The 12,779-nt window shown below is 49.9% G+C and overlaps 2 protein-coding genes across 2 annotated transcripts; both read left to right on the top strand.

The window, feature by feature from the left end:
* The first annotated feature begins 3,882 nt into the window (after nucleotides 1–3,882).
* LOC139435207 (uncharacterized) lies at nucleotides 3,883–5,544 on the top strand. Its single transcript, XM_071205665.1, has 3 exons — nucleotides 3,883–4,304; nucleotides 4,410–5,214; nucleotides 5,304–5,544. The coding sequence occupies exons 2-3, from the start codon at nucleotides 4,587–4,589 to the stop codon at nucleotides 5,522–5,524; spliced, it is 849 nt and encodes a 282-aa protein (XP_071061766.1). The 5' UTR covers nucleotides 3,883–4,304; nucleotides 4,410–4,586; the 3' UTR covers nucleotides 5,525–5,544.
* Nucleotides 5,545–9,320: 3,776 nt separating this feature from the next.
* On the top strand, nucleotides 9,321–11,771 carry LOC139435202 (uncharacterized). The gene is made up of 3 exons (XM_071205657.1): nucleotides 9,321–10,221; nucleotides 10,303–10,943; nucleotides 11,030–11,771. The coding sequence occupies exons 1-3, from the start codon at nucleotides 9,336–9,338 to the stop codon at nucleotides 11,720–11,722; spliced, it is 2,220 nt and encodes a 739-aa protein (XP_071061758.1). The 5' UTR covers nucleotides 9,321–9,335; the 3' UTR covers nucleotides 11,723–11,771.
* The last annotated feature ends 1,008 nt before the right edge of the window (nucleotides 11,772–12,779 follow it).

Below are 12,779 nucleotides of genomic sequence, written 5' to 3'. Positions count from 1 at the left end.
CTCTGGATTTGTTTTAATGTTTGAGGTGCAATAAACGACACAGCAGCTTCTTGGCATGATCAAACTATTATGTTCTGCCTCGCTCATGAGAGTAACAGCTGGCGAAATTACAGCCTCGCCTACTGATTTTAATTTAACCATATATCAAGCCCGATTCTCGATTTCAAATGTGTGCTCTAAAATGATATTTATAAATAACTATTATCATTATTACAAACAAGACAATAAATGGCAAAGATATGTAGAAAATAAACGTATTTAAGATACGTTCATAAGGAACGTAACGTGGGAGAAAATACGTTTCTAGCTAAACGTAATTGAGAATGCAGTTTAGTTCTGTGGGAACGTAATTTTTAGGAGACAGGGTTGTGTTGTTGCAGGAAGTCCCGACGGAGAATACTTTTGCTGTAGTACATCTCTATATACATCGATACAACATTACGTGTTGATAGAAATCAACACGTAATGAAATAAGACCCCACGGTTTGATGATTGATAGGTGTGTGGGCTGTCTTTCATGTTGACACACAGAACAATGGGGGCAATCAACCCTTATCTACAATGTAAAGTAATTAACACAGCCTCTCCTCTTGTCTCTGTGAGGAGCAGCAGGTTCAGCTTTCAGAACAAAGTAACAAAAAACTAAAATGGCATTCATTTGTTTAAATATGTCGTGTAGTAATAGATGTATTTATTTTTCTTCTCAAGAGAGTATCAGAATGTGTATTTTATGTTAGTATTTCAAAAAATCTCCTGGGGGAGAATCCCCCCAGACCCCCCTGCAGGGGTTGGGTTTTCAGCATGTCAACTCTTTCACCTGTGGGGAAATTGCAGGATTGGCTCCAGGTCGCCCTTTTTATTTACTACAAGACAAATGTGCCTTTTTATTTCATACAGTTCAATTTGGATTAAGACAGGGAAATAATCTAAACCTCACGCGTGGCGTTTCACTGTCAAGGGGAGCGTGTATGTAATTACATTGCAAATACTGACTTCACCCCACCACTGTATGGGTTAGCCCTACCATAGATTACCCAACAAAAATACTCTCTGGCAACTGCCGACCCGTATTGCACAAGCGCAGATCTAAGATCCAGTAGATCTTAGATCTACTGGATCTTAGAGCTTAGTTGGAATTGGGTGTATGTTAGACCCAATTCCAACTAAGCTGTTGAAGGAAGTTTTTCCATTAATTAGCACTTCTTTATTAAATATTATGAATATGTCTTTATTATTCCACAATCATTCAAAGTAGCAGTGATAAAACCGCTTCTTAAAAAGCACAACCTCGATCCAGAGGTTTTAGCCAACTATAGACCTATTTCTAATCTTCCGTTCCTCTCAAAAATTCTTGAGAAAGCGGTCGCAAAACAGTTGTGTGATTACTTAAAAAACAATGATTTATTTGAAGATTTTCAGTCTGGCTTTAGAACACATCATAGCACAGAGACAGCTCTGGTTAAAGTCACAAATGATATTCTAATAGCCTCAGACAAGGGACTTGTCTCTATTCTTGTTTTGCTCGATCTTAGTGCTGCATTTGATACTATCGACCATGATATCCTATTGCAAATGTCGCCAGTGGGGATGGGATTTTTGTATGTCATATGATGATGCATTATATTTACTGTGTGTATATGTATTTTAAGCAGAAGTGGGGGAAAATGTGTGTTTCCATTCATAAAAGGGTTAGCCTGTCAGGTGGGCGGAGTATGTGTGTTTTCGCAGCTGGTGTGAATCAGCTGGAGGAGGGCAGCGTGATTGGCTGCTGCCTGCCCAGCCTTCCAGGGAGCTACGTGGATTGGCCGGTGGGTGGTTAAAGCGAGGAGCCGGGACATTTACCGGGAGAACGGGAAAAGGTGAAGCTCCGAGGTGAAGAGGGAACGGGAAGCAAGGCTCTGGACGGATCGACGAGGAAGTGACCGTGAAGCGAAGGTCCACTGTGGAAGTACTGCTGCACTGCGATTTACTGTACGGCTGCCAGCTGCCGATCGACGGGTCGGTTGAAGGCAGATTTGCAACGCTCTCAAGCTCCTGATATTGCAACGCTCTCAAGCTCCTGATATTGCAACGCTCTCAAGCTCCTGATATTGCAACGCTCTTAAGTTCCTTATCATTGCAACGCCCTCAAGTTCCTGTCTTTCGCACCGCGCGCTGCTCCTATCAGGGCCAGTGCGCATCTGAGTCGGACGCGCTCCGAACTATTGGGAGACGCGCGCCAAGTCTCCAACTGCTTTCTTCCGACCAGAAACACGCTGCGCTTAAGGAAGGGTGAGAAGAGATAACTTTTAACTCCTCTCGGTCTGAGGTGTTCTTGACCGAGAGCGGACCCATAACTATTTTAATTCGGGCCATGTCTTGCTAGGCTGTCACTGCATGGTTAAATGAACAAGGAGAGTATGGGGTGCAAATAGTGCCACTTGCAGTCATTTGCTCACCAGTGCCAGTGACTGTTCCATTTTACTCCTTAGCAGCCAGTGAGTGGGAGAGCATGTTCATTGTGTGATGTGTGTAGTGCTTTCTTTAAATAGACGTGTCATGTGTGTAGTGATTCCCTAATAGAAGTGTCATGTGTGTAGTGATTCTCTAATAGAAGTGCCATGTGTTTGCGTTATTTGCATGCTTTGTGACATTTTACGTTTAGTTGTACCATTCATGGTCCCTCCGGCCAGCAGGGGGTGGGTAGAGCAGTAGCAGCCTGAATTGACGGGGTGGTATATAGGCACTGCATCACTTGGCCTTGTGATACATTTCCATGTGAGAAGCTTGGCTGATATGGTCCCTTACTATTTATTTAATTTCTAATAAAGATGATTGTGTTACCCGATATCTGCCTGCTCCTCGTGTGTGTGGGTCAATTGGGGGATTAAAAGAACTGGGTGCCAGCAAGTGGGCCATTACATAGAGGGCTCACTCGCGACACCTTAAATGTTGGCGTTGTCGGCAGGATTTCCCTTGCACACACGGTCAGCATGTCGGTTGAGGGTAACGAGGGAGTCGCTGGCGCTGTTAATCCAGCTCCCAATGTTGTAAATCACATTATGTTACCTTGGTACATGGGGGGGCCATGGCTTCCTATATTTGAAGGGAAAACCGGAGAGAAGGTGGGGGAATGGCGGGCAAAAATTGAAATGTTTGTACGGGCTCAGGGTCTTTCGAACGATCAGATCGTTGACTTTATCTTAAGTGCTCTGGGAGGTGAAGCTAAACGGGAAATGTTACTATTACCCCTTAGTGAGCGGGACACTGGAAAAAAAATATTAGATTGTCTGACTTCATTGTATGCGGGAAGTCAGTCACTGGCAACACTGAGGGCTCAGTTCTATGAATGCAGGCAGGGCGCAGAGGAGGGAATGGGAACTTCCATTCTACGCTTTCGTGAGCTCTATCACAAGTGGCAAGCGAGGGAACCACCAGCTGAGGACATTGAAGATGAGCTTCTAAGGACACAGTTCATCAGGGGACTACAAGAAAGCCTGGTGAAACAAGAATTGAAACGACTTCTTCGTCGCACGCCGGGAATGACTTTTCCTGCTATCTGCACCGAGGCCAAAGTGCTTGAAAGGGAGCAGGCTAAAGATGGAACTGAGACATGGGCCTGTCGCACTTATGCCCCCAGGCCTCCACAACCCCAACCACCTGCCACTCCTTTATGTTCCTTAGTACCCCCACCTGCCCAGGACAGCCAGGCATTATGGGACTCCCTGCGGGCAGAGCTCCAACAGGACCTTAAAGGCCAGATGTTAACACTGGGCAAGTCTCTCATGGAAGAGATGCGTGGTCAAATTGCTAACCTCTCTGGGGCCTGCTGACTCAACTGTACAGAGGCAAAACCCACAAGCAGGGCCCGCATTTCAGCCTAGGCCTCGTCAACCACCCCTGGTCACAGCCAGGACTCAGTTCCAGTGGGACCCCCAAGGTCGGCCAATCTGTTTAGAGTGTGGGCAGGCGGGTCACACCCGCCGGTTCTGTTCCAGACGACGCTCTGGACCTTCGGATTTTTAGTCTCCTCGGTCGCTGCCGGGCAAGCGGTCGAGGAGGGGACCCAGACCACACCCCCAACAAAGCCTGCGTTGATTGGTACCTGCCCAGAGTTGGATGTAATTATAAGTGGTGAAAATATTCCTTGTATATTGGACACTGGTTCGCAAGTCACTCTGTTCAGTTATTCTCTGTTTCAGGAGAAGTTTGGAGAAAGATTGGTCCGAGGAGACATCCCCTGGCTCACTCTGAAGGCTGCAAATGGGCTTCACATCCCATACATTGGATATGCGCTTTTGGACTTTGAGATCAATGGGGTGAAGGTAATGGGGAAGGGTGTTGTGGTGGTTGAAGATTCCTGCCTGCAACAGGAATGTGCCTTATTGGGGATGAATGTGATTGGGGACTGTTGGCAAACTATCTTCCAGGATGGCCACCAAGGAGAGGCGGCTTTCAGGTCAACACTGCCACCTGCGGTCAGCACAGCCTGGGGAAAGGCTTTTGCTGTTTGTCGACGAGTGGGCCGGGTTGGATCCCCCACCGAACTGCAGGGGGTTGCCAAGCTGCCACGTCAGTCTGCTGTGTTGGTTCCCCCAGAGACAGAAATGATTATCTGGACCCAGGTGCCCCAAGCAGTTGGCACCCCAGACTGCTGTGTTATGGTGGAAAATCTCCAGAATGATGACCAGGAGTGGAGGGTGGCGAGGACACTGAGCTGGGTAAGGAGTGGAAGAGTGCCGATAAGAGTGTGTAACCCCCATCCCTTCTCCATAGAGATCCCCCAGCGTCGTGCCCTGGCTACAGTGTCCCAGGTGGATCCTCAGGCTGTGAAGACCGAGGAGGAGTTGGTGTTGACCCACACAGGGCCATCTGCGGTGGAGGTAGAGGTGAGGAGTATAAGCAGCACTCCAGTCCCGAATGTTACTGTACCTCCAGATCATCCGGCCCTGGCATTGCAAGGAGAGGACCTCAACCATAACGAGCAGCAGCGGTTAAGTGATCTACTTCAGAGGTGGACCAAGGTTTTTGCAGCCAATGAAGATGATTTTGGCCACACAAGTGCAGTCTTGCATCAGATCCCTACCGGTGATGCACCTCCAATCCGACAGAGACACAGGCCAGTTCCACCAGCACTCTATGCTGAGTTACGAGTTACGAGCCCTACTGGAAGGTATGTTGGAAAATGGGGTTGTAAAGGAAAGTTCCAGCCCCTGGGCAGCACCTGTAGTGTTGGTAAGGAAAAAGGATGGATCGTGGCGTTTTTGTGTAGATTACCGGAAACTTAATGCCATAACTCACAAAGATGCTTTTCCTTTGCCCAGAGTCGAAGAGTCGCTCACCCACCTCAAGGAGTCAGCTTGGTACTCCACACTGGATCTGGCTAGCGGGTACTGGCAGGTTGCGGTGGACCCCCGAGACCAGGAGAAGACCGCCTTCACAACACCAGTGGGCCTCTTTCAGTTTGAGCGGATGCCGTTTGGTCTCTGCAATGCTCCAGCCACATTCCAGCGGCTCATGCAACGCTGTTTGGGAGGGCAAGTAAATGACTTTCTATTGATATACCTGGATGATATCATTGTGTATTCTTCCTGCTTTGATAGTCATCTCAGGCACCTGGAACAAGTGTTTGAGAGACTACACCAGCACGGCCTAAAACTCCAGCCCCACAAATGTCACCTGTTCAAGAAGGAAGTGAAGTACTTGGGACATGTGGTCAGCAAGAAAGGGGTGGCCACGGACCCAGAAAAAACTGCAGCTGTGCAGGAATGGCCGGTCCCCAAGACAGTCACTCAAGTCCGTTCTTTCTTGGGCTTTGCAGGCTACTACCGCCGATTCATCCCTGCCTTTTCCCGGCTGGCAGCTCCCCTGAATGTTCTGCTTCGGGGTACGGCAGGGGTTAAATCAACAACAGTTAAGTGGTCTCAAGAGTGTCAGGGTGCATTTGAGGAACTTAAGCAAGCTCTATTACAGGCGCCTGTGTTGGCGTATGCAGATTTCAACTTACCCTTCCTGTTGTATACAGATGCCAGTTTGGATGGGCTGGGTGCAGTATTGTCACAGGTTCAGCAGGGGAGGGAACGAGTTATTGCATATGCCAGCCGTAGTCTAAGCCCTGGTGAAAAGAATGACCAGAACTATAGTTCTTTTAAGTAAGGCAAATGTCAGCCTTATGAACGGAGGTACCGTGGGACTTGCCCTTCCCATGTACGGGAGTCCGCTCAATGGAAATGCGATGTCAAGTTCCGATGTCAAGTTCCTGTCAGCGGCTAGACATATGTTACCAGTGTTTACCAGTGTTGCCAGGGGCATGATAACATCCTCCACTGGAGGTTGGGTGTTGCTGCTGTGAATAAGGCCGACTATGGGTGCCGATGGGCGGACGGTAAAGCACCGCAAAGTAGACCCCCTTTAAGTGTAAGGCAAATGTCAGCCTTATGAACGGAGGTACCGTGGGACTTGCCCTTCCCATGTACGGGAGTCCGCTCAATGGAAATGCGATGTCAAGTTCCGATGTCAAGTTCCTGTCAGCGGCTAGACATATGTTACCAGTGTTTACCAGTGTTGCCAGGGGCATGATAACATCCTCCACTGGAGGTTGGGTGTTGCTGCTGTGAATAAGGCCGACTATGGGTGCTGATGGGCGGACGGTAAAGCACCGCAAAGTATACCCCCTTTAAGTGTAGCCAGGGGCACGAGAAACATCCTCCATGGAGGTTGGGTGTTGCTGCTGTGAGGAAGGCCGACTATGGGTGCTGATGGGCGGACGGTAAAGCACCGCAAAGTAGACCCCCTTTAAGTGTAGCCAGGGTCACCCTGCATGCGTCGTCAAATGTGATTGAAATGGACAGATTCCTGTACATTTCAATCACTTTTAATGGGAGTCGTCAGTATATGGAGCTTAACCCATAATTCCCGGACGTTCCAGGCCGAATTTGGAAGCTCATATGCGGCCTGCCATGCGCCTCCACCCGTGGAAAGCAAAAAAAAGTAAAGAAAACGGTCAATTATATGTTAAAATAATCAAAAATGAAGTTTTTGAAAATTCTTGAAAAACGGCTAAGTGCCAACGGGGGAGGGGGTCAAGTCTTCGGCGCTTCGGAACGAAGCCCCGGAGACTTTTGCACTCCCCCGTTGCAATTTACAACGGAGAGGGGAAACGAGAGCTCCCCTCCTCCGTCCAAAATTTTTATTCATCTTTTCCAAGCTACCATCTGCACGAAATCGGAAACCCGGTTTTTGAGAGCACTTAGAAAAAAACGAGCTATTTTCACATGATGGGGAAATCATGGAGGAATGTATCCGCCTCATGAGCACTTTGGATCGGATGAAATTGTTGCCTGGAGGACCCCCAATCATGGTTCTCACAAAACTTTAAGTTTTCAAACTGGTGTCTGGAGGAATGCAAGGGGAGTTGTCAGGGGACTCTACCCGCCTCAAGAGGCACTATTTTGGGATACATTTTATCCATTTTCACCCCTTTTTATGGTTCTTCCAAAAGTTAACTTATACTTTTTCCGACTCTGGAGAAAGGTAGGGGGAGTTGTCAGGGGACTCTACCTGCCTTTTGGAACACTATTTTCGGATACAATTTATCCATTTTCACCCTTTTCTCTGGTTCTTCCAAAAGTTAACTTATACTTTTTCCGACTCTGGAGAAAGGTAGGGGGAGTTGTCAGGGGACTCTACCTGCCTTTTGGAACACTATTTTCGGATACAATTTATCCATTTTCACCCTTTTCTCTGGTTCTTCCAAAAGTTGACTTAAACTTGTTCCCACCCTGGAGAAAGGTATGGGGAGTTGTCAGGGGACTCTACCTGCCTTTTGGAACACTATTTTCGGATACAATTTATCCATTTTCACCCTTTTCTCTGGTTCTTCCAAAAGTTGACTTAAACTTGTTCCCACCCTAGAGAAAGGTATGGGGAGTTGTCAGGGGACTCTACCTGCCTTTTGGAACACTATTTTCGGATACAATTTATCCATTTTCACCCTTTTCTCTGGTTCTTCCAAAAGTTGACTTAAACTTGTTCCCACCCTGGAGAAAGGTATGGGGAGTTGTCAGGGGACTCTACCTGCCTTTTGGAACACTATTTTCGGATACACTTTATCCATTTTCACCCTTTTCTCTGGTTCTTCCAAAAGTTGACTTAAACTTGTTCCCACCCTGGAGAAAGGTATGGGGAGTTGTCAGGGGACTCTACCTGCCTTTTGGAACACTATTTTCGGATACACTTTATCCATTTTCACCCTTTTCTCTGGTTCTTCCAAAAGTTGACTTAAACTTGTTCCCACCCTGGAGAAAGGTATGGGGAGTTGTCAGGGGACTCTACCCGCCTTATGGAACACTATTTTGGGGTACTTTTTTCCCATTTCACCCCTTTTTTCTGGTTCTCTGGTTGTGGCGGCCTCGCCCTGGCCGTCCACCCTCTGGGTACCTGACTCCCCTGCCTCCTCCGGGGGGCAGTTGAGAAGGGTTCAATGCCTCCCCGGAGGATACTGTTATCCCGGCAACCCGCCAGCAGATGAAAAGACCCACCCCTCCGCCTCTCCGCCTCTCCACCTCTTCTGAGGGACGAGGGAACCGCGCGGGGGTCTGCTGGAGGCTACTGCCGGGTGCTCCGTCCTGCGCCTCACCGGTACCCTGACTCCAGCGCGGTGTGGCGGCCTCGCCCTGGCCGTCCACCCTCTGGGTACCTGACTCCCCTGCCTCCTCCGGGGGGCAGTTGAGAAGGGTTCAATGCCTCCCCGGAGGATACTGTTATCCCGGCAACCCGCCAGCAGATGAAAAGACCCACCCCTCCGCCTCTCCACCTCTTCTGAGGGACGAGGGAACCGCGCGGGGGTCTGCTGGAGGCTACTGCCGGGTGCTCCGTCCTGCGCCTCACCGGGACCCTGACTCCAGCGCGGTGTGGCGGCCTCGCCCTGGCCGTCCACCGTGCGCCCTCTGGGTCGTACCCGAAACTGTCGGGTATCCTTTGGGAGAATCAGACTCTGGAGGAACGTGAGGGGAGATTACAGGGATCTCTGCCCGCCTAACGAGTGCCTAAATGGGACACCGCACCATGATGCAAATGAAAACAAACACAGATTTGAAAATAAGCTCTCTCTGTATAAAACTGTGATTATGGTCTACCCGTGTTATCTTTGTTATTTCTTGTGTCACAGAGGATGCCGTGCTGATGTGGTTCGAGCGACTGTACGTGGGGCTCCTGTGCTTTGAGAAGTACGTGGTGTATCCCGCCATCGTTCTGAGCGCGCTGCGTCTTTCGTGAGTCTTTTCACGCTTCCTTCTTTTTTACCCACGATTCTGGTGACATTTTCCGGTACCGAAATGCTCAAGAATACAGGTCGGATGGCGGTCCGTTGTCCGATCTGCAATAGCTCCTACCGTGCCCTGAGCAAGCACCTACAGAGGAACCATGGTGTGCGTAACTTGGATGAAAGAAAAATTCTGCTGTTGTTGGCCAACGGACGGACCAACATTAGGCTCCATCCCTGTACCATTCTGGGATGCGAGTACCACGGCACAAGGCTGGATCGCCACTTGGCCAGAGACCATGTTGAGCTGGCCCGGGAGGAACTACATGTGGTTCAAAATCAAATGAAAATGACAGTGGCCAAGAAGGAGCTTTATGAACTCCGAATGACAAACCCCACAATAGAAATGATTACCGCTTGGGCTGTTGACACGGTGGCAGACGACGATATACTGTCACAACCTCCACCCTTGTCCCCGGTGAATGAATGTGACAACCCGGACTGCAAAGAATGGAGGCTGGAGGCTAACGCAGTGAGGGCTCAGCGGGACATATATGCTGCTGAGGTGAAATCCCTGCGCTGCAAGTTGCAGCAGAGGATAAAGGACAAGCGACAGAGGATGGATCAGCGGGCCGGGGACATGCCCGCGTTCGATGGGGAGGAACGAGAGCGGGTCATTCTGAAGAAACGACCCCGACCAGAGTCGACACCAACGAGGCTGTCCAAGTCGAAAGGTCCCTCCTGCAGCAAGTCTCCCATTCCTGCCTGCAGCACGTCTCCCATTCCCGCCTGCAGCACGTCTCCCATTCCCGCCTGCAGCAAGTCCCCCACTGGCTCTCACACCCATTCACCCAGCTCCTCAGAGCCTGCATCCATCCATACCGAGGCCTCGTCAACCTCCCCTCCCATAAATTCCCCCTGGTTCCGGGGCAGGGGCCGGGGAAATATAATGCGGGACATAACATTCCCACGGATCATGGGTAAGTGTTTTGGCTATGTGACACATGCAGTTTCTGTAACACATCATGTGTTGTCATTAAAGTACTGTTTATATTTCACAGAGGAGTATCTGCAAGGATACCGGGAGCATTATGCAGGTATCGACCCACCAGTGAGGCTCCAGGAAAACACAGTCTCCAAACTAAGCAGAGTGAAGTCGTTCCTCAGTTTCATGGCACACGGTTTCAATCGCCTGTCTGACTGGCTCTTTTTGAGGGATCTCAAGAGGATACGCGGGTGGTCCCGGAGCCTGATGAAGTCAAGCCTTCAGGTCACGACCTCCGACTTCTACATCAAGAATATATCACACTTTCTCAAGTACATGGCCGACACACCGTGCAAGGGGAGCAGGCTCAGCCAAACGGACATGATTTTAATCAAACGGGAAGTAGTTGCCATCCTGAAGTCCCTGAAGAGAAAAGTACTTATCCACCAGATGCAAGTGAAGCGTGACAAGATGGAAGGTCTGCCGAGCCACAACGACCTAATGACATGCTTGACTTCGACCACCACTCGCATCCCTCAGCTCCTGGATGTGATGGCCAGCAATCCGACTACCGCGACCCGGACACTGCTCTATGGGTATATGACTCTTCATTGGAGCTGCATTTATGGCCACCGTCCGGGGGTCTACTCCAACATGACCAACGCCGAGGTCCGAAAGGCGGATACAACTGGCACTGCCTTCGGCTACCTGGTTCATGTGAGTGCTATTAATCAATGTATTTATTCTGGCAGTTATATGCATGATTGACATTGTATTGACACTCTCTATCTCTGTCATAACAGGTAAGTAACCACAAGACGGCCAACGCGTTCGGGGAGGCGCAGCTGTACCTCACCGTAGAAGAATTTGGATGGATGAAGAGGTGGCTGGAAATTAAGGGTACGCTGACCTGCACCCAGAGCCGTTACTTTCTGTACACAGAGGGGAAGAACCCGTTCAGGAAGCTTGCCTACTCCCTGAGGTTGGCATGGGCTGATGTGGGGCTCCGCAGTCCCATTAACTTCACCGACCTCCGCACAGTCCACGCCGATAATGCGAAGAGGTTTCAAGACAAAGGCAACCGCCAAAGAGTGAGTGATTTCATGTGTCACAACACTGCAACTGCGGACAAATTTTACGCGAATAATCCTTCTTTGAAGGAGGCTGCGGACATTCGGTTGCTCTTCACACAGTCACTTCAAGCAGCGGCGGCGGCATCGACAGCAGCAGCGGGAAATGAAGACACTTTTGCGGGTATTGACATCGACAGTGACAACTCTGGAGAGGAGCACAGCCCGGCTCCCTACCAAGACTCCCTACCAAGACATGTCCCGAAGAGGGACCAGTCACTGGCCGAACACAACCCCTCAGACATGGGTGAAGAGAGGGTGCCATACTCTGCCCCAACTTCACCCACTGTTGCCAGTGATCAACTTGTAAATATGCAGTGTGTTGTTGTAATCAGTCCCCTTGTAAATACGTTATATCCTGTTTGAATTTATTTATTACTGTCAATATTACTGTAAATAAAGTTTGTTAAAATTACTAAGTGTTCTGTTTTTAATCCCACTATGGGTTTTCTTCTTTTAAGATCCCCAGGGGCACGATATTCTGGTTCTGGTGGTAGCATGTAGGTGTTTAGTCCGAGTGAGGAGTGCTCAAGTGTGGGATGATTTGTAAGGTAGAAGAGGGTAAAAAAAGTTAAAGTGTGAACCTCCAGCAGGGCAGGTGGTGCTGTGAAGAAGGCCGACTATGGGTGCCGATGGGCGGACGGCAAAGCACCGCAAAGTAGACCCCCTTTAAGTGTAGCCAGGGGCACGAGCAAAATCCTCCATGGAGGTTGGGTGCTGCTGCTGTGAAGAAGGCCGACTATGGGTGCCGATGGGCGGACGGCAAAGCACCGCAAAGTAGACCCCCTTTAAGTGTAGCCAGGGGCACGAGCAAAATCCTCCATGGAGGTTGGGTGCTGCTGCTGTGAATAAGGCCGACTATGGGTGCTGATGGGCGGACGGTAAAGCACCGCAAAGTAGACCCCCTTTAAGTGTAGCCAGGGGCACGAGCAAAATCCTCCATGGAGGTTGGGTGCTGCTGCTGTGAGGAAGGCCGACTATGGGTGCTGATGGGCGGACGGTAAAGCACCGCAAAGTAGACCCCCTTTAAGTGTAGCCAGGGGCACGAGCAAAATCCTCCATGGAGGTTGGGTGCTGCTGCTGTGAGGAAGGCCGACTATGGGTGCTGATGGGCGGACGGTAAAGCACCGCAAAGTAGACCCCCTTTAAGTGTAGCCAGGGGCACGAGCAAAATCCTCCATGGAGGTTGGGTGCTGCTGCTGTGAGGAAGGCCGACTATGGGTGCTGATGGGCGGACGGTAAAGCACCGCAAAGTAGACCCCCTTTAAGTGTAGCCAGGGGCACGAGCAAAATCCTCCATGGAGGTTGGGTGCTGCTGCTGTGAGGAAGGCCGACTATGGGTGCTGATGGGCGGACGGTAAAGCACCGCAAAGTATACCCCCTTTAAGTGTAGCCAGGGGCACGAGAAACATCCTCCATGGAG

Source organism: Pseudochaenichthys georgianus, chromosome 15, assembly GCF_902827115.2.
Source record: "Pseudochaenichthys georgianus chromosome 15, fPseGeo1.2, whole genome shotgun sequence".
NCBI classification, from domain to species: domain Eukaryota; kingdom Metazoa; phylum Chordata; class Actinopteri; order Perciformes; family Channichthyidae; genus Pseudochaenichthys; species Pseudochaenichthys georgianus.
This window is presented reverse-complemented; position numbering and strand designations above follow the sequence as displayed.